Raw genomic sequence first — 22,464 nt, 5'->3', positions numbered from 1 at the left:
CCAGTATGTGTGGGCCTCCCTCATGTCAATGAATATAGTGCTGCCGTTCCCTTTGAGAACAACCACATCCACCTCTTTTGTTAAAAATCAGAGAAACACAGTCTTCCAAGATCACATACTAACAACTGCTCTTCACCATAATGTTGTACAGATGACAAGGAACCTTATTGATTTTAGAGTTCAGAAAGTTTAAGTGATTTTTCAATACCACATGCTAATAGATTTCTGATTCCTTGTTGATTGGTTCTCCTACCATAGAACCTCAAAGAAAAACCTAATTTAAAGGCAATGACTCTTCAAAATTCTTAACTCTACTTCCTGATATCTTTTGGAATTGAGCCAATCTTTATTTGAATGTCTGCAGATATTTTTACAATATCGAAAGTCATAATACATGCTTTGGTCTCTTGGCCTCACCATTTTCTCTATAATCACTAACATACTTCTCAAAACAAGAAATCCTTTTCAAGATACTAATACATTTATGACTTCCTGATCTAAAGTCTATTTGCTACTCCTCCATATTGAGAACTATTGTACAAACTTAATATTCATTAGCTATGGGAAAAGGCCAAAAACAAGGATTGTATTGAAATATACCAAAAATACATAAAAGTAATACCCACTGAAGATGTGGCAACTTCCAAAATATATACTAGATTCCAAAAGAGTAGCAGATTGATGAAATGATGACTCAGTAATACTAAGAGATATGAAATTATATTAGGCACATAAGGGAAATTATTAATGTGGAAATGTCCTTAACTACACCTATGCATATGTTGAGTTAGAATAAGAAATTTGTACATACTTGTAATATTAATCATTTTTTAGTGTGTGGGTAATTCCCTTATTCTAGAAAGTATCTTACAGCAAAATAAGATTAGTTTTGCTTATGTTACATATTTGAGATATTTTACGTTCCTTTTTATACATGCAGCCATATTAAATTACATCATAGCATTAGCTCCTATGGAAATAAAGCTGAATCATTAATTTTTTATCTTATTTGCCTCATTGTATTTTCTATTAAAGAAAGACACCAAACTTAGATTTCTGATATTCCTAATCAACTTCTATTCAACAGAAAGCCTAAATGGCTCCTGGTCTACTCAAGTGCTTGAAATGGACACAAGAGTTTAAAACATGTCATGGAGAAATCTAGTGGTTTTAAAATGTAATTAATTTTGTCTCCATTCTATTTTTTTATTAATGAAGAATTAGTTATTTTAGGACAAGGTCAATATTTTCTAATATCTACATTAGCAGACCAGAATTTCAATTGGTACCTGAGGGCACCATATATTTATACTGATTCTATAGATACTTATGGCTAAAGCCTTAAGAAACTTTACATTCAAGCAGAAGAGTAAAGTTTAAAATTCTGATTTATGGGAAAAAAAAGAAAGCTGTGGTTGGAGCCTAAGAAAGTATCACCATGTTTTTATTACACCTTATTTGTAATATGCCACAGACATTTAATTGAACAATGGGAAAAGCTAAGTAAATAGGAATCTGTATAAATACCTTAACACAGAACTAAATTCTATATGATGTGCAAGACCTGGTCTGGGTTGTCCCTTTCCAAGATAACATTTTAATATTTTTTTATCAACAGCTAATAGCATTAGCAACTTTTTAAATGTGAAAAGCGAAGGGTGCATTCCAATATTATGTGCTAATTTAGATTTAGATAAAAGGGATCATTGTTATAGTACAACATAAATGCTTTGTATCTCTTTTTATGCTGCTGGTTAAACATAGATTTAAAGGTTATGATGAACAAGATGTCCGACTTTCTAAAAAATACAGGCATTTTTATTTTTTAAAAAGTACATAAGACTATAAGAGATTCCAACAATGCAAATTCTTTAACTACCTGTGGGATTCCCTAATCAACACACAAAAAAATTTTCTTATGTGGAGATAAACAGGCTTATCAAGTGCTGGAACGTTCCCCTGACAGCGACACTGCCCAAATAAACTTTGTCACTTATGAATATAACAACAGTAACAAACAAAAAATAAATTCCCTCAGAAAGTATTAGGCAATAAGAATGTTATAAACATGAAAGAAAGCCAATACTAATGTAAACAAATATGACACCTTAACATAGAGAAAGTTTGCTTTAGATGGAAAAAATATCAATTTCTATACATATATATTTAACTATAAAAATAACACAAATAAGAATCTCTACTAATTGTAGTATTACTGGATAAATGAACCACTAAAATTAAATAATGACAGATCTATTTTAAATTAATATATTTTATAGCACCATAATTAAAATTATAATTTCCTCATGAAAAATCATGATTAGTATATAGTCATTATAGCATACAAGGTGAACTTGATTTACAATTGTATACATAAATTCCAACTATGTTAATAGGAGTTAAACCTTTCAGTTATATATTCAGATTATTCTCATCACATACCTCTGTTCTCGATAGTTTCTTTTCATGATTAAGGAGAAAAAGAGGGGAAAACACAAGAATTAGTTACACATGGAAGGACACAAACATAAAAGCTCTAGCATTCATTGGAAGGTCTTACTAGAGGATTTTGAATTCCAGAATTAAAATAGGGAATGTGCACACAAAAATTTCACTTTATCATTTGGAGAGGCGACAGAATTAGCAACAATATTGTCATCTATATTTAAAAGCATAAATAAGCTTGAAATCATTAAAGAGTAACTATTTCCTCAACACCAATTGTACTGCACTAAACATTTAGTAGTGTTTAAAAGTCAATCCTATTTCAAATCCAGGACATACATTAATTTAAATAATAAAATTAATGAATCAAGTTACTTATATAAATTAGCTGTATTTTCATAGAAATATGAGTAATAATGCATTCTTGTTGGAATAGAAACCTCAAGCTATAGCCATTTCTAAGAATTCCAAATAGAAGAACATAAATGTACACCAGAATATTTTATTTGATCAGGTATGATAAATAGAAGCTAATTCACAGCTGCTATGGATCTCCTAAGTTATTACTACTTATTCACTAAAGCTTCATATTAGTAACATCTGTTCGATGTTTATTCTGTTTTTTATTTGACTATCAGTTACAAAATTTTGCTCTGAAGGGTGCGGTACTGCATTAACTGACTATTAATTGTTAACTTTCTTTTTTTATTGTAATTTTTATTTTACTTTATTTTATTTTTTGTAGACATGGGGGTCTTGCTCTGTTGCCTAGAATGGACTTGAACTCCTGGCCTAGAAAGATTCTCCCACTTCAGGCATCCTTCTACCTCAGCTTCTCAAAGTGCTGAAATTACAGGCATTAGCCACTGCAACTGGACCAAACTGTTAGCTTTCTATCTTGGCATAATTAAGTGTTAGGATTTTGAAGACATGTTAGAAAGGTCAAGCAACTGAATAATTTGAGTTGTTTTCAGTAACATCAAGAAAAATGTTTCCATATGGATTTTGTTCGTAGTACCCTCGTCTTCCAATCTAGTCCATCTAAGTATTATGTTTAATAATGGGCACATGGGAATAAAACTGCCAATTTGTTATTATTTTTCATTCTGAAAACTATCAGGTTGGAGAAAAATAAGCCTGATATTTTTCTATTCAACATTTTTTACTTTTTATTCCCTGAATCTGATTGCCTGAACTGTGCAGTTCCAAATGAACATTCCAAATTTCTTATTACTGCTATTTCCCCCACATTAAGGCTTGGAGAAGATGTGGAAAGTTTAATTGAAAGGACTAATAAGAAAATTAGTTCTCAGGTCTTAAACCTGTTTTTCAATTTCAAATAGAATATGTGAAACATCATATTCATAAATTTAATTTCTTTATTAAAATTTCTACATTCTCATTCTATTTTAAACATATTCTGATAATTTTAGAGACATTAAAGATTTAGTCATTTAGATTCAAATTATTAAAAAAGAGAACGCTACAGTATGAGCAAGATGTGTCTTTTTCCTAAATCTGCTAAGAACATATATTCAGAAATGAAAAATCTCAGAAGAATGTTATAAAAATAAGAAGTCACATACAGAAAGAAGTACCTTTAATTCTAAATCATTAAAACAAATATACACAAGTAATTTCATAAGTAATAGGAGTAAGTGTTTAGGTTTCATATTTTCTGAAAGTTAAGTTTTTCCAAGATTGTCAAAATGAAATATCTACTTGTATTAGTAGCTGGCAGAAAATCACACACTACAGAGGTAACACTTTTCCTTTCTGTTTTCATGTGACCAAATGAAACCACTGAGCTACTTCAAAACAACAATGCTCATGATAGCAATTATGATTTCAGTCCTGCATCAGGGAAGTCGAGAAATGATGTAACTCCAAGATAGGACTAATTAACCTGTGGTGTGAGGAGAAATCAAATGATAAACAGAAATGTGTTCCTTTCAGACATATAATTCTGTAACTCCAAATCTTATGCTGAAGACAGACTGTGTGAATCTAAGTGGGCGATATACCTAATAGCCTGCACACCAAAGAGGCCCATAGGTACTGAGCATCTGCTATGAACTGGTACTCACTCGGGGCAAAGATGACCAGTGCGTTGTTCTCTCCTTCACTATGCTATGCTATTTCCTCTATTCTAAGCTTTTCAATGCTGTATGTCCGCTTATCTTCCACAGATACCTGTATTTTAATGCCTGTGGCATACAAAATTTACCCTGGAAGTAAACTACCTGCTCTCCCTTTTCAGTCAAAGATGCTCTTTCGGGTTTTTGACCTCACAAGCAATTGCCATATACACTTTTAAAGGTGTTTCCTTTGATTCAATTGATTTAAAAGCATACCAAGTGATATCAGGGATGTTGATAATAGCAATCACATAGTACTTACTCTGAGTGTTTACTATATTAACTTAAAGAACAAAGATGAGTTTATTGAAAGGTATGGCATAATTTTAAAGTCTAAAATAGTCTAATTCCCAGGAATTTTAGTGGCCTAAGTTTGATCCATGAGGAAGAATATTTCCATGAGGAAAATGCCAGGTATTCAAAAAAAAAAAAGGTGCAGGTCTTCCAAATGGAGAAAAACCCTAGGCCTGCAGACTGGAAAGTCATCATCAGAGATCAGGAGAATATGATTTTAAGTTGAAGTATTAGAGAGAAATTAAGGTTCACCATATTTAAATTTTCACTTATTAAAACTGAAATTAGTTATTTAAATACTAAGGAAATTTTTCACATTGTAAGAATGAAGTACTTAAAAATGAAACTGAATACTCTGGTTTCTCTTCAGATCATGTAAATCATAACAAGAGAATTGAACACATTAAATATATAAGTAAGTTTAGAATATTTGAGGCATTTACTTAGCAAAATGTTTAGGGGTATCAAATACTATTCAAAAGTTGTATGACATTACTTTTTAAAAATATATATAGGACCAAAAAAATTGTAAGTTGAATTGAAACTTAAGAAAGAATCTGACTTTTCAAATTCGTAACTTGAGGTTAAATTTTAACTAACAGATGAAATCTCACAACAGTCTTTTGCTCACACAAATACATTCACACATTGAAAAAATAATAGTGTCTCCTTCATAAAGTTATGAAATAAAGAGATTTTGCCCTTAGCATGATGCATGGACATAGCAAACAGTCAGTAACAGACATGGTAATATTGTTCTTATTGTTATCACTGTTGTTATTGCCACTGTTAGTAAACCACTAAGCTCTCTAACAGACTGTCTTGCCTAGATTTTAGGGTATGGGTTTAAGTCAAGAGATGTTCTATCACATATGAGCAAACAAACTCAGCCTTTTTATAAGACATAATTTAGACTGATTTTTAACTCACTTCATTGATTGTAAAACAATATTCAGTACTTTCAAAATAGAAGGAAGTTGTCTCAAAATCTAAAAAATGATCAATTATTATTACTTCTAACCATGCCAAGAATAATCATTGGTTGACTACTGAGTCAGGGTGATTTTCATTGCAAGTATATTTATCCAATGATATAAAACTTTCTAGATGTTTTCATGTAATTAAAATGTTTACAAGTATATTTTGATAGTAACAAGACTGAGACAATTAACTTACTTATAGCCCCACGCAGTTATTCCTAAAATGAGGGCCAGCACTAAAATGGTGCCAGCAATTATGCCTATTATGATATTGGTGCCAGCAACACCTGGGAGGAAAAAAAGAAACAAGGAAAATCGGTGATACACAATTCTTTCAGGACATTTATTCTCCAAACTTGTAATCATCACACAAATAACACTATCTGTTTTTATAAATGGGTATTTTTCAAAGGAAAACAAAATCAACCATCATTCAGCAATCCACATCAATAATTTTTTTAAAAAATAATTTCTGGTGTATGTTTCAATATTTATTCCTGTCCGAGTGCATTTTCACAGTTGTATTTTCCATGTACATTTCTGAAAAATAACTCATTAAACTAAAAGAGGGAAGAGTAATGATACCAAAAAGGGTATGGGGGGGAGGGGGATGTTACTACATATAGTGGCATACTACCCTTTAGGGAGGAGCATGTAGAAAAATCTGTGTTCCTTTTGACCCTTAGCACTTAGAAATTCTAAAAATGTTATTGTGCATATCACTCCATTATTACAACTAAAGCAAGGTCCTTATTCTCTCATTTGGGTGCATGTGTGTGACAGTTTGTCTCTCAAAGTGAATATAAGCTTTTTAATGGAGAAAACTTTGTCTACAGGCTGGTATCATCGGTGGTGCAAATGATAACAGAACTGGGCTTGTAATTCCCACTCTGGGCAGGGATGGCTGTGGCATTCTAGAAAAGGAAAGCCCACAGGAAAAAAGAGTCTAGTAAGCTGGAGACTGGTGTTGTTGTGGCATGAGAGGGAGGCAGTGTCAGACTGACAGAGACAGGCAGGTAGCATCCAAGGCAAGGCCAAAGTTCAGGACTCAGTGATGGTATTGTGGTATAAGCATCCATTGTCAGACTGGCTGAGGTGGAACCCTTTAAGACAATCTTGGCAGCGAGAATGGCACAGTGAGTCAGGCTTGGTCAATAAGCTTGGGGGCCCAAGAGCAGAAAAGGCTGATCTGATTGTGATCTTGCTCTGACATGGGAAACCCATTTTGGTGATAATGATTTATACCACATGTTTAATGGCAGGGCTTTCATTCAGAGCAACTCAGATCCCTCCTTGTCTGCTGCACTCCTGAGGCATCTTTCTAGACATCAAAGGTTAGTAATCGTGGGCAACTGGAGAAATTCCAATTCCCCATGATAAAAATGCAAGTCTCTGTCTAGGAGCCCTCAGCAGTCATGTCAGACAGCAGGGCTAGGGCATCTGAGCAGACTGATGGATTCCAACTTTCCAGGACCTTGAGGAATGGGTAGATGCAGATGCCAGAGGATAACCTGTGTAAGGGATGTTCTTACTCTAAGACCTAGCACGTCTGTCCTCCCTTCCTTTTCTTCTAGGGATTTAACAGGGACCGATAAACTTAGATGCTAGTCTTATTATTTTGAAGTAATGACTTTTTTTTTTTTAAGTTGGAAGGTCACTCTATCACCCAGGCTGGAGTGCAGTGGCACAATCACAGATAATTTTTTCATTTTTCGTAGAGACGAGGTCTCACTATGTTGCCCAGGCTGGTCTCGAACTCCCAGACTCAAGCAATCTTCTCACCTTGGCCTCCCAAAGTGCTGGGATTACAGGCATGAGCCACTGCACCCAGGTGATATGACTTTTGACAAGCCACTTAAATCTATGTACTTAATATCTGCATCTCTGCATTAACTACTGGAACGAATTTCACATTGTCATTGCTAAGACTGAGGACTCCAAAATCTTAATCACCCTGTGGCTTTCTTTATAAAAGTCATATTAGCTAAGACTTTTTTTATCTGTCTGAATGATTGGAATTAACACATTCCTTTTTCTAAACCTTCAGAGGTAAACGAACTTCATGATTTGAGCATTATTTCATGCAAAAGAATACTCAACAACAAAATGAAGAAAGTTTAAAAGGACAAGTCTCCAAGTTCTTTCAACTATGTGCATTTAATTTCTACTTCTCCATTTGAGTCTCCCTAGCTTTTAGAACTACACCTATTATTTCTTATCTATGTCCTTAAAATCCTTCCAGACATCTTGGCCAAGGTTACTACTTCTAACACAGGCTACTGAATTGGGGTTGAATATCAGCAAATGCTATTATAAAGAATATTAAAATAATAAATTAGAAATAAATTATTCAGTTGTTTCTTTTTCTTATTTAGTCCCAAAATATAAACGTCTCCCTTTAAATTCAGACAGTTAAGAGTTATGACTACTTTCTTCATCTAGAAGAAATGTTAGGGTTTGTTGATAGCCTCAGACAAGTATAATACTTGAAAAAATTTCAGTCTGTAGTAAGACAAGATAAGGTTAAATCAGTAGTCTCAGTTACATGCAATATTATGTATCATTATAATCTAATGGAAATGATCAGTTTCACAAGATAGACTCCAGTTATAATTTATAATTCATTATTATATGGATATAATGTTTTTTATCATAAAAATAACTTAAATAAAAACGTCCAAATGGCAGTTTATAAAGACTAAGTAATAATACCAAATTAAGTACCTACCATTGCCAGACAGAGTGATACCAGCCTTTGCATCATCATTGTGAGGGAAATAAGTGTTGCAGTCAGGACCTATCCAGTGTCTGTTACACACACACTTCAGCTCATTACTGCAAACCTGAAATTCAAAATCAAGCTAGAGTAAAAGTCAACTTTGGTACAGAGGCATGAAAGATAAACATTAATTTCTAATTATCATAAGCTTAGATTTTGACAACACTGAAATATTATTGGTACTTTCTTGCTAATACTAATTACCTTATTTCTTACTTCAGGGCCTAAAAAAAATTTCTACGGACCAATGATTGACCCAAAATGAACAATAAATTTTAACAGAGGAATCGATCTACATCTTTTTAAACAAATCAATAAAATTATTATTTTCTTTTTTCTTTTTTTTTTTTTTTTAAGTCAGGGTCTTACTCTGTCCCCCAGGATGGAGTGCAGTAGCATGAACATTACTCACCGCAAGTTTAACTTCCAGTGCTCAAGCGAACCTTTGGCCTTAGCCTCCTGAGTAGCTGGGACTACAGGCATGCACTACCACACCTAGGTAATTTTGTTTTGGCTTTTATTAACTTAAATTTTATGAAGGATATTTTTTAAAACTAAGCAGAAATACAATCACCTATCAATTATCCAATCAAAGCCTTTTGTTTTCCTTCCAAAGTAAGTGTCTCTGTGCAAAAATCTTATTAATGAGATAAATGAAATAAAAGAGAATGAGATACATAAAGTTCGACAAAGAAGTGAGGAGACCTGATGTTTTGCAGTGGTCTGAGAAGAAAACTTCAGAAGGCTATATTACCTTGGCACCTCACCTCAACCCAAGTCACAGCCTTAGGGTCAGGGGAACTAAGAACGCCTACAGATAAAACATTTTTTAAAAATTGACAGCTTTTAATACTATAAGGAAAGGACTGACAGTGGTGGGAAACTATTGGGGGGGAGGGGAAGGGAGGTGGAATTAACGGTACTAATATTTGTTTGGGGATGGGGAAACACCCCTTATCAACAAGGGTGCCTGAACGAAGCATATTTGTATACCTAACCCTTAACTGTACCCCACAATATCAAAATAAAAAATATTGATATAAAAAAATAAATAAATAAAAATTAACAACTTTTTTTTTTTAAGAGTGAGGTCTTGCTATGTTGCCCATGCTGGTTTCAAACACCTAGGAGCAAGCAATCCTCCTGCCTGCCTCTCAAGCAGCTGGGATTACAGGCATGAGCCACCACATCCAGCTACACCAAAATTTTAAAAATTATAGGAAAATAATCTCTTCACTTACTCATCCAGGAAACAGAATTTACATCTATATCATATCATTCCAAACAACTCAATGGAGTGAGAATTAGGAGTGGATCAATTTAGGTTCAAGATCATTGAATTTCCTCCCACAGCAGGTTTTCACTACAGGGTTTTCTGTCTTATCTGAACTAATTTTCAGGAAACAACATGCATTCACATCTAAATATAACTTTTTATTTATTTATTTATTTATTTATTTATTTATTTATTTATTTATTTATTTATTTATTTTTGAGTTGGAGTCTCACTCTGTCGCCCAGACTGGAGTGCAGTGGCCACTCCCGGCCACCGCAGCCTCAACCTGCTGGGCTCCAGTGATCCTTCCGCCTCAGCCTTCCCAGTAGCAGGAACTATAGGCGTACGCTACCATGCCCGGCTGATTTTTTATTTTTATTGTAGAGATGAGGTCTCGCCAAGTTGCCCAGGCGGGTCTCGAACCCATGGGCTCAGGCAATTCACTCAATAAATATAACTTTTTAAAAAGCCCCATTATGAGCTACAGAAGAACAAATATGCAGAAAAAAAGGTTTAGGCTTAAAATCAAAAGGCCTGGATTAGAGTCCTCATTTCACTCCTGTTTTACTAAGGGACCTTAATCAGGTCACCTGGCTTCTTCAAGCATCAGCTTCTGTATCATTGAAACTATCTTTGTAAAATTAATATAGGGCCACAGGATAAAAACTATAGAAAAGACCTTAACACTACAAAGTTGCAGTTATGGTTAGAAATTAACAAATCTGTTGTTTCTGAATTTGCTTTTATGTCAATAGAGAGCAATTGATTATCATGTCCTGACCTCTGGGGAGAGGGGAGGCTTCTTGTAAGGTTGATAAACGTATCTTCCCTTAAATAATGAGCCCCAGATTGTTCAAATCTCCCTGATGGCATCCTGAAGTTTGATCCCCCAAAGGTCAAAAGAGAGCAGGTTTAATCTCTGGGAACTTACCTCCTGCATACCTCATCTCTGCAATGGCTTACTGCCAAGGGCCAGTCATGGACTTGCTGTATAGATACCCTCTCTATCACAAGACCTAAGAATGATGTTTGAGATATTTTCCACACTTTTTACTCTGATGGGCCTGTGGCCCCACCCAGACCCAGGTCACATACCAAGGAGCTGGCTCCACAAGTCTGTGAACTCCTCCTAGAAACCGGATCTACACATGAAGACAGTTTTAACACCCCCCATGACTTCATCTTCAACCAAGTAGCAGCGCCCATTCTCTAGTATCATGCCTGCCAAATTATTCCTTTAAAAACTCTAATCTAAAATTTTTCATCCTCCTGACTCAATTGCTTTGCAATATTAAACTCTTTCTCCACTGTAACAGCTGCTGTCAGTCTCAGTTTTTCTAGGCAGCATAAGAAGCTGGTCAGGTTGTAACAATACAAGTACCAGTGATACAGTGACAAGAATGAACAGCGATCATAATAAATACCATAGTTAACGTTTATGGAACACTCACTATAACCCAGACATTGTTTTAAATGTCTTACAAATATTAGCTCATTTATTCTTCACACAATCTTATACTGTAGGTACTACTTATCTTCATTTTACAGAGAAGAAAGTGAATCACAGAGGCTAAGTGATTCGCCCAATGTCACCCAGCCAATAAGAATCAGAGCTGGGACTCAAACCCAGTCCATCTGATAGTAAGACCACATTCTTAACTACATGATATATAGTATATATAGAATATTTATTATATTTATTGTATTAATTTTTGTCACATATATATATTTGAGTTACTGTAAGTGAAACTTACACAGAATATAATATCTCTGTATTATGCATAATTATTATAAATTGTCTGGATGCTATTTGCCATCTGATTTACTTGTGTCTATTACTCTTTTACTAATTCATTAAACAGATGGTTACTAAGCATAACACAACTATTTTTGGTCTCTGTGTTTAGTATTCAGAATTTTAAGATGAATAAGATATTTATTAGTAAAAATGATCAGAAATAATTCCATTATTCTTTTCTCCTAACCCCCTAAAGAAGTGTTTCTCCCTAAGATCCTCTTAATGATTAAGGAAATAAATTTAGCAGACACCTTTATGGAAGAAGAGCTACTTACTAGATGACACAAGAATTACTATCCTTTGACAAAGAGTAACAATTAGTTACTTCTCTATGGGATAGATACAGAATGACAGGGATTGAAGGTTTACAATTCCAAAACGGGAATCCTTTATCTTAACTGGATAATACAACAATTCACACAAGGAATCTGGAATGAGGGCAAAAAGAAAATCACAGCACATGCTAAAAATAAAACAACTATAAAATGTTTTGTTTGTATAGGAATTCCTAACTGAAAAAGACAAAATGTGTTATCACCAATAGAAAAAGAATATTTAACCTATAAACTTATTTATGTAGGACCTACACTATCTGATATACAACTGAGAGAACAGAATTGAAAGTCTTTCAAATGCCATTCTTTTTACTCACCAATAAAAAACAATTCCCTAAATTATTTCTAGGGCTTATCCTCAGCTGGCACACACTGGTGTGGCTATAGCAGTTGTTTATGTTCTGTTGAGACTGGTCAGTGCCCAGATCACTCTAATTGTTAAATATGTGGCCATCACCCCATGCTTTTTATTCCCTTTTAAGAAATCCCATTATGGTTTGTTAAAATTTATCTATTAGTTCACTTGTAGAAAATTGGCATCACATTATTTGAGATCACATTAACATAAGAAAGGAAGATGGAAAGATTTCATTATGAAAATTATCTTATTCTTATTCCCAGGCTTTCTCACATTATACAACAGAAATATTCAAATAGCTATGAATAAATTAGTGCTTACATACCAGCTTGAAACATGGATAATCAAGTTTTCTATAATTAGAGAAATAAGCAGTTTAGGGCCATATCTATTTCTGTGATACAAAAGAAATGAACAGTTTCCCAAGGCAAGGTACTGAGTACTCACTCCATTTCCCGAACAAATAGTGCCTTCTTTACTGCTTAAGCAAGTACTAAAGTTGAAGGATGCCACAGGAAGACACCTATGTTCTAAGCACATCATTTGGGGACCACAAGGTGTCCCATCTTCCACATAGCCAAGATCTACATCTTCTTCAAGCTTAACGTGCCCGCCACTAAAAATAAATTGGGAGCAAAAACAAAATGAGATTCCATTAAGTCACATTCATCTTGAGAACATGCTCAAAAACTTCAGAATGGGCAACACCACTCTCTCCATTTTCTATTTATTCTTTAACAAAAACCAGTAGCGTAGGCATTTTCAATTTCTAAATGGAGAAAGCAATGGAATCTTTTGAACTAATTGTTCTTGAATCATTGGTATAATTTAGGATTTAAACATAATTATTGAACCTGAATTGAAACAGCTCTATCATCTTGCCTTGGCTACCATGTACAAGTTAAATAAGTCATTATTACTAGTATTCGATTTGATAAGTAGGTTTCAGGATTTCAAGTATGTTTCAAACAAAGATGAGAACTAGATTCAGTTTATGCTACTCAAAAAGACTGCATATGTACAAATTAAATTGGAGAATGACGAAACTATTGTAGTTTTGCTATTCAGTACAGCAAGCCCATGTTATATAGCAATTTTTTAAAAAACACAGTAAGAATTGAAAATGTACATCCATAATCTATTTATTCATACAGTACCATGTCAATGCTACTATTAAAAAGTCCCCATTATTTTTAGTAATTTTTATCAAAATTATATATGCACAAAATTATATATAAAGAGTTGAACAGATAAACTTTTTTTAATGCAATAAAGTAGATCTCTGCTTCTTCAGTAGGTTCTCCTCCAGATACCCGGGATTCTTAATTGACTATTTTGTTCTTTATGTACACATCTTTAAATCCATGAGTTTGGATTACTTTTTTTTTTTAATTTTTTTGAGTTGGGGGTCTCACTCTGCTGCTCAGGCTAGAGTGCAATGGCACGATCACAGCTTGCCACAGCCTCGACCTCCTGGGCTCAGGTGAACCATCTGCCTTAGCTTCCCGAATAGCTGGGACTACAGGTGCATGCCACCACACCAGGCTAATTTTTTTGTTTTCTGTAGAGATGTGGTCTTGCTCTGTTGCCTAGGCTGGTCTGCAACTCCTGGACTCAAACAATCCTCTTGACTCAGTCTCCCAAAGGGCCAAGATTACAGGTATGAGCCACCATACCCATCTTTGGATTACTATTTTCATTCTTCAATTTTAGTTATTATCAACTGTCTTTCCTCTATGGAATATGAGAATTTAACTCTTTCTTCTCCCTCACATACAATTTTCCCTTTTTCCTATCTTCTCATTATAAATTAATGAACAGTCAAATCAATAATGAACAGTCGAATCAATAATAAATATGTACTTTATTATAACCATATGTTATTTCATTGAGCAATACAGTGTCATGATTAAACCCTTTTTTCCATAAAACTTTTAGTTTTCCTTCAGATTAACAAGTATCTTACTTTGATATTTATTTGCTTACTTTTCTAAGAACGTATCATTAATTCAAAACTAATCTAATGTCTCTGCTGGCTGTTAAAACCGCAAGATGTGTATGAATTTCACCTTTCTATAGAAATCTCTCCTGCTCCTATCTGTTCTAGTTTTCCCTGTGTGCTTCATAGCACTGTAAATCTTGGATTTCCTCCATCACTGTCAATCTGGGGACTGTCCTACCTCTTTCTGTGGTGGCTATATTATTATTTATATTTCCTGTCTTTCTCATTCTTGGTTTATGCCTTCATTTTGTTGGGGCACAATTTCCAGGAGCTACCTGAAAAAGGGTGCAGGAGGGTAAGTTTTGGAGAAATTTGCTTATCTAAAAATATCTTTATTTTCTACCCTCACATTTGATTGAAATTTTTGCCAGGGTACAAAATTCTAGTTTAAAAATAAATTTCTCCATTGTTTGCTGATTCCCAGGGCTCCTGAGGATAAATCCTAGACCACTGTGATTCCCAAGTCTTTGCTTTTTTCTCTTCTCCGGAAATTTTAGGGATTCTTCTCTTTGTCTTAAAATTCTAAAATATCATAATGATATGTTTAGATTTGCCTCTAATTTCACTCACTGTATCTGGTACTTGTGATCCTGATAATATGAAAACTCAAGTCCTTCAGTTCTAGACAATACTCTTGAGTCATTCATTGACCATTTCCTCCTTGCTGTGTTCTCTATTATTATTTCTCTCCCAATTGGGTGAGTTTTTCTTTATGTTCCTTCTTTGCTTATTCTGTCCTGCTTTCTAGCAGATAATTTCAACCACTAAATTTCATTTCTGCCATCATATCTTTAATTTCCAATAGTATGTTTTCCTCTCTGAATGCTCCCTGTTGTTTAAAACAATAGTACCCTATTTTCTTGTTTCATGACAGAAATCTTTTACCTCTCATAAATATTGATAGGTGGTTTTCCCCCTTGTTTTTGTCTCTCTTTTATTTTCATGTTAGAGATTTTCTTCACATCTCAGATAACCTTCTCATATTTGAGTTGGGGCACCACATAAATGATTGAAATTCTAGGGCTTTCTGACTAAACACCAATGAGTTGGACCACTTCCTTACAACCCTGATATCAATATTGCTTATTGTCCTCTGGCTTGGAAATCTCTTATATTCTCTCAGAGTACTAAGCTCCAATCTTCCACGGAAGGGTGGGTAATCCTCAGTTTAGCTAGGTTGGGAAAGTAATATGTGTTGAATATCTCACTGCTTCTTTACCAGAACTAATCTAATGTCTCTGCTGGTTGCCAAAATCGCCACTCAAGATGTGTATGGATATCAGTTCACCTTCCGTAGAAATCTCTCCTGGAGTTTCGGACCTACTCCTATCTCCTATCTGTTTTGATTCTCCCATGGGCCTGGCTTGCCCATTCTCTGTGTCTCAAATTTATCTTCTTTATTTTAGACCCTTTTCCCCAATCCTTCCCTCCAATTTCTGAGCCTTCTGAGAAGTAATAGTGTATCTTGGATTGGTTCTCAGTTTTCCTCATTACTGACACAGGAATTCAGCTTTCTTCACCTTGGTAAGTCATGTGTCACATATTCAGTTGCTTTATACATTCAAACTTTTTTGTTGCTGTTGTCTCTCCTCCCTTTCTATGCCTCTCTGTAAATGTATGAATTCTAAGAAAGCTTCATTTAGTGTCATTTTACTAGGATATCAGAAGAGAGCAAAAGTAGGTACATATATTTAATACACTAACTTCACCCAGACATCCTCATTTATTTTTTAGTAAGAATTAAATGTAAATGAAACCCTACAAGACTTTACTGACCAACCAAACATAACTCTAGCAGCCACATAACATTCTACATTCAACTATGTTTTAACATTCTTTTTAACTATTTTCTGTCAGGATTTACTCAGTCACCTCTATGGACTAGAGGCACATGACTTACTAACATGCACATGCACTGAAAACAAAAATAGTCCAAAACTGAATTCCAGAGAAATTAGATGACTAATGTCCTCATAGAATAGTTAGATAATTACCTGCAGTTTAATGTTCTTCCCTGCTGCACAACTAAAGTAGATGTGATTTCACCATCGAGTTCTCCAAGCCTTGGGATATTACCGATATTGGTACACAAAAGGTAACCACACAGCACATCCCTGTGTCAAAAGAGTACCAATTATTTACTTATTTTCTCAAAGATATAGTAAACCATATGCAGTTAGAATGAAAATCTTCTCTCATTTTAGCATATTTTTAAATCAACTATATTATTTACTTATATCAAGCAAAATGAAATAAGCCCCAAACAGTTTTCCTCCTGTCTAAAAAAATATATTCTTGAAAGCTCTTATTGGTGCACCAAAATCTCAACTTTTTAGCTTTTCCTTTACTATTCATAAGTTCAACTATTTAAAAAAAATTATCCACCAAGTAGATATCTTTTATGTCAGAACCTCTTTTCCAATAATACATCACTGGATATGCTACATTATTTTTTAATATTTGGTAAGTGAATGAATAACTTTCAGATAGGCATCCTTTTGGAGTGAATATTTCTTCAATTCGTTGCCCCAGAATTAAATATTGTACATATTTTGTAGATTCTCAAATACAGAGGCACGTTATCCTTTCTTCAGTATATGTCACTACCTCTCCAACTGGAATCAATGATTCCAATTTAACTTATAAGACACTTTTACTGGTATTAAATGCTATCTCATATATTCTTTATGTCCCACACATTTTAATTACTAATAGAGATAATGATAAATATGTTTTAGTAACTATCTTCTGAACATTAATTAGTAGGTCAGCAAGATTATATACATAAACAACAGACTTTATCAGAGAAAAAGAAAAGTTAGAATCTGTATCTACCAACACAGAATATATTATTATTTAAACATTTTAAATTATATAATCATTTCACTGTAAAAATGCTTTTCAACATAGAAGAAATATTCATTCAAAATTTTTTGAGTGTCACTTGTATGTATGAAACTTACTTAGTAATTTAGACTATATAAAAAAAAACTAGATGATCTTTACCCTCAAGGAAATTATACTCCAGATGAGAAGATAAATCATGTACATAAACAATTATAAGGCCAGGTATGGTGGCTTACACCCATAATCTCAGCACTCTGGAAGGTTGAGACAAGAGGACTGCTTGAGACTAGAAGTTCAAGACCAGCCTGAACAACATAGTAAGACCTTGTCTCTAAGAAAAAACAATTAGCCAAGTGTGGTACCATGCACCTGTAAGTCCCAACTACTCGGGAAGTTGAGGTGGAATCCTCTGAGCCCCCGAGTTAAAGGGTACAGTGAGCTGGGCTCATACAACTGCACTCTAGCCAGGAGACAGAATGAGATACCAACTCAAAAAAAAAAAAAAAATGGGGACAGAGGCCAAGTACAAAGGGCTGGGGGAGTTCAGAGGAGAAGGGAAAGATGGCTTATTTCTGGAGTAAATCAGGAAATAATTTATAGAGAAAATATTGTTCAAGCTGGGCTTTGAAGGATGTGTAAATTTTTGATGGATGACAGTATGACAGAAAGGGTGATTCCTGAGAAATGGAGAACACAAACATAGCCATACACATAATACACATATGAAGAACACAAACATAGGCATACACATAACACACATATTAGGAATGGTAAGTTTTGCTAGACTTGGAAGAACAGAGAAGAAAAGACAAAATAAGTAGATTGGGACAAATTGTAGAAGAGGTGCAGTGCCAAGTTAAGGCTACATTTTATTTGTTAAACAAGACTATGGCATTCACCAAAGTAGTGAAGAATTCTGAAATCAGACTGCCTGAATTATAATTCTGCTTATTATTACATCCTATATACATGATCTTGGGCAAATTAATTCAATGTGTCTGTTTCCTCCTCTATAAAATGGGAGGACTATCATAAAGAGTAAATGGCATGGCTTATGTAAAGCATGATACAGTGCTTAGCAAATAATGTGCACTCAACAAATGTTAGGTATCATTCTTACTATTAATGAGCTATGTGTAACCAGTGACATTTGAACAAAGAATTGTCAAAAAAGATTCAGATTATTTTGATGGTAGTATGCTAGGGAATACTAACATAGAAAACTATGAAGAGAATTTAATAACAGTTGAAGAGTTAATATAGGTCTTAGTTGGGGTAATGGCAATAGAAATTAAAATGAGTGCATGAATGATGGGCGAGCAAAGGGAAGAATGGATATGATTTTGTATTTGGACAATATGCAGAGGGAAGGCTGAGTCAAGGATCACTCTGAAGCATCTAAACAGAAAGACAATGAAATCTTGAGACGTTTGGCCAAAAAAGGAGGTGGTTGGAAAAGTTAGAGTCAATTAATTCAATTCAACAGCACTGAGTACATATTCTGGTGCCTTTAACTTCTTTTGCTTCTGAGATGCTGGAAGGTGTCAAGTAGGTAAGAAAGTCTGAGGCAGCTGCAAGCATGACCTGAGCCTTAGGAGGGAGGTGAGGATACACATCAAGATTTGGAAACCCTCTGCAGAGGTGATGCTGGAACTCTGGGAAGAGATGAGGTGAGTAGGCAAGAGCATACTTGATGGGATGCAGAAAACAGGAACTTCCTAGTCACTCAAGAAATAACACTTGTAATTGACTGAGGGATGAATTCTGGGCTGACTTCTCCACCTTACCGTTTGTTGCACTGTATCCATGTGTCTTTGTCTTTCCCACAGTTACCCTTCTCAGTTCCTTCAATATTCAGTTTCTCATAGCAGTATTTGTCTGATGCCGTCACCTCTGAAGCAGAATAAAATTTTCTATCAGTGAGGTAATATGACTGCTCAAAATGTTTGCGGAAAATGAAAATTACAATTTAAAGACTCTTCTTTACTACAGTGTTATCAATTCCAAAAATTGTTCCTGTGATTCACAAGAGTTCTCCTATATCATAAACATCCATGACTCAGATAAGTTTACATGAATGATCCTTTGAAATTTAGATAATAAATGTATTTAGATCTCTGTTGGGATTCAGGCTATAGGCTGCAAGAACAACACTCCTTAGAATTTAGTCAACAATTAGGAAAAGATAATACCAAATGGTTCCTTAAATAAATATCCCATATTTTAATCTCAGTGCCAAATATAATGCATAAATATCTCCCCCAGCAATTTTTATAATTCATATTTAAATAATTTAAATAAATCAAATCAACTTTATTGAAATAGTTACGTGTTATAATTAGATTTGAGAATCAGTGGTATAATTTCTACCTTGCTCATTAATTTATAACAGTATCAAAAACAATTTTATTTTGCTTTTAAACAGGCTTGAATTCATGCTAAATTTCTGAGAATCAAATAACATATTAAGGTACGCTAGCATCCTTTTCAGGTTTTTATCTTTTCTGAAACCAGGGTTGGTTGATACAGTTATCTAAGAATTAAATCAAAATGACTTTAGTAACCAATCAAAAGACAAGTGTTGGTTTGTGTGTTTGTGTGCATGTGTGTATATCTGTATGTGTGCATACACTACATTATGTCAGTAGTTTCTTTCCCTACTTCTTGTTACCAACTACTATTTTTGTTCAAGTTGAGGAAACAAAAATTATATCTCTTTGTTCAGAGTCAAACATGCATAACTAAATTTTTCCCCATCCCAATGTTTCTAGTTGTTGAAAGAAAGCATACACTTACCCTCCTAAAAGGATTATAGTCACTACCTATGACAATTAAGAATTATCATTAGCCGGGCTCGGTGGCTCAGCCTGTAATCCCGCGCCTTTGGGAGGCTGGGGTGAGTGGATTGCCTGAGCCCGTGGGTTCGAGACCCGCCTGGGCAGCGAGACCTCATCTCTACAATAAATCAAAAAAATCAGCCGGGCATGGTAACGCATGCCTGTAATTCCAGCTACTTGGAAGGCTGAGTCGGAAGGATCACTGAAGTCCAGCAGGTCGAGGCTGCGGTGGCCGGGAGCGGCCACTGCACTCCAGTCTGGGCGACAGAGTGAGACTCCAACTCAAAAAAAAAGAAAAAAAAAAAAAAAAAAAAAAAAAGAATTATCATTATTTTAATAACTATTTTTCTAATACAGATTGTCTTCTGAAAGAATTTAGAACAAAAACTGCTCTAAAAAGTTTAAGCCAGTAGTACTTCTGGAAAACAATATATTGCTCAGCATTTAAATATAAATTTAAATAAAATATAATTTAAATAATGTGATTTAAATATAAATGTTATATATTTTTCTATGAAAATATGACAAACTTTGAAGGTAATAATATCAAAATTTTTTTCTGCTATAGGAAAGCAACCTCAGCAGAAGGTCACCTATAACTAGAAAAGCCAGTGAGAGTTTAACAAAGACAGTAAAGGAGAAAAAAATGACTCTAGCATCCTGCAGTTCTAAGTCAAGGATGCCCTGTCCAGGGTCCATGTCCACCCCATATGGTTGCCCAGGTTTTGCTTATGAGCACTCAGCTGAGGGGAGCATGTGTGGAGCTGAAATGCAGTTTTGCTCTACCAAGCTGTGAGTCTGGCATGGGCTTCACCTGCCTGGCAGCAAAGGCACCTTCTGTTTCATCCACAGATACTGCCAACTAGCCAAGATGTGTGGAGTTGTGTCTTCTCAAAGGAGGCGCCTTACTCTGACTTCCAGAAATGTGCCCCTACTAAGACCTGCAGTAACTTTGAGGATCGCTCAAAAATGTACTTCCAGCACACACGTCCTCGAGAAACCTGCCTGATCTCATATTAAAAATGATAAAGCCAGACTATTTACTTACTTTGCCCCCAGACGTATTTGCATTGTCTATCCCTGGTTTTACATCTTCCTCCAAAGCAAATTCCCTAAAATGGAAAAGCAAATACCCATTAGCGAGGCAATTTCTGCTTATCTCAGGTATGTGAAAACGAAACTAAGATTGGGAAAAATAATAAGGGTCTTTTCTCTTCAAAATTAATTATAAGACATTTAAATTGACATTCCTATTTTGATGAGATTTCAGTACTTCTTTCATGCTGGTACATGGGAAAAATTCAGGTAAAAATGAAGTGACCCACCTGAACACCATCACAGGAATATCCATCCATTTTATGAATATTAGGGGCACACTAGAAAAAGAGAACAAATTGTGAATAGAGCAGAGCAAAATATCAGGCTAAGCTAACCTCAATAACGTTTTCAGTTTTAAAATCACGTCCAATAATATGGCTAGTCCCAAAACATCCAAATATAAAAACAAAGATCAAGAGAAAGCAAGATGAAATACAACAATTGGTGCACTTTCCCCTAAAAATCTACCAGAGGCAAAAACAGTTGATTACACAGCAGTAAATAAAAAGATCTGAGTGCAACAGACTCAGCTAATGATACATTTAAGAGCATCTGGCTTCATATAGACACACTATTCCTCAGAGCAAGAAAAAGGGCATAAAACAAAAGCAAGGCAAATGCCCACATAGATAAAGCACAACTACAGTTTCTTCTTTTTTTGCCCTGAGAAGCAACATAGCCCTGACACTCAAAATAATGACTCTGAAGTAGAAGTCTATTTTGAGGATGTTAAAAGAAGACATGCTTTATAACCCCATTTTTTCCTTGCAGCAATTCTAGAAAATTACAACGCTTTCTTGTGTGGATACAGACAGTAATTTTTAATTTTGTTATATGATTTTTCTGTTATTATATAGTAATTATAGAGTCACCTGAAGAAAATTGGAAAATGTAAAAAGTAGAAAAGAAATGAAAGGCACCACCCAAAGGCAGTTCTATTTTATATTCGGGTACATTTTCTCTCCACCTTTTTCTATTAAAATGGGTATTTTTAAACACAAATATGAGCAAATTGTACATAATATTTTATGTTCTGCTTCTTTCCTCTACTTTCATCATACAAATTTCCTCATGTTATCATGAACTTTTTGTCGGTACCATTTTTAATGGCTATAACACACGCATTGAGCTAACATTGTGCTACAACAATCACTTCTAATTATATCCAATTAATTTATGCATTTACAACTAATGTAGCAAAATCATCTTTGTCCATACATCATTTTTGGATTATTTTAACATTTCTACTTATTTATAATCATTACAAAGAAGTTGCT

General features: G+C 34.5%; 1 protein-coding gene across 1 annotated transcript in view; it reads right to left on the bottom strand.

The window, feature by feature from the left end:
• Window positions 1-22,464, bottom strand: part of LOC103268612 (disintegrin and metalloproteinase domain-containing protein 22) — a gene marked incomplete at its 5' end in the record, with an annotated part of 217,672 nt that overhangs the window by 24,297 nt on the left and 170,911 nt on the right. The window contains 8 exons of the mRNA XM_021716649.1: window positions 2,443-2,460; window positions 6,054-6,144; window positions 8,586-8,700; window positions 12,851-13,019; window positions 16,400-16,519; window positions 19,040-19,145; window positions 21,138-21,201; window positions 21,415-21,465. Of these exons, the coding sequence (XP_021572324.1) occupies window positions 2,443-2,460; window positions 6,054-6,144; window positions 8,586-8,700; window positions 12,851-13,019; window positions 16,400-16,519; window positions 19,040-19,145; window positions 21,138-21,201; window positions 21,415-21,465 (734 nt within the window). The remainder of the gene's footprint in view (window positions 1-2,442; window positions 2,461-6,053; window positions 6,145-8,585; window positions 8,701-12,850; window positions 13,020-16,399; window positions 16,520-19,039; window positions 19,146-21,137; window positions 21,202-21,414; window positions 21,466-22,464) is intronic.

Source organism: Carlito syrichta, unplaced genomic scaffold (genome assembly GCF_000164805.1).
Source record: "Carlito syrichta isolate Samal-C Ts95f unplaced genomic scaffold, Tarsius_syrichta-2.0.1 Scaffold308855, whole genome shotgun sequence".
Taxonomy (NCBI): Eukaryota; Metazoa; Chordata; class Mammalia; order Primates; family Tarsiidae; genus Carlito; species Carlito syrichta.
Note: the sequence above shows the minus strand (reverse complement) of the source record. Positions and strands in the feature narration are given on the sequence as shown.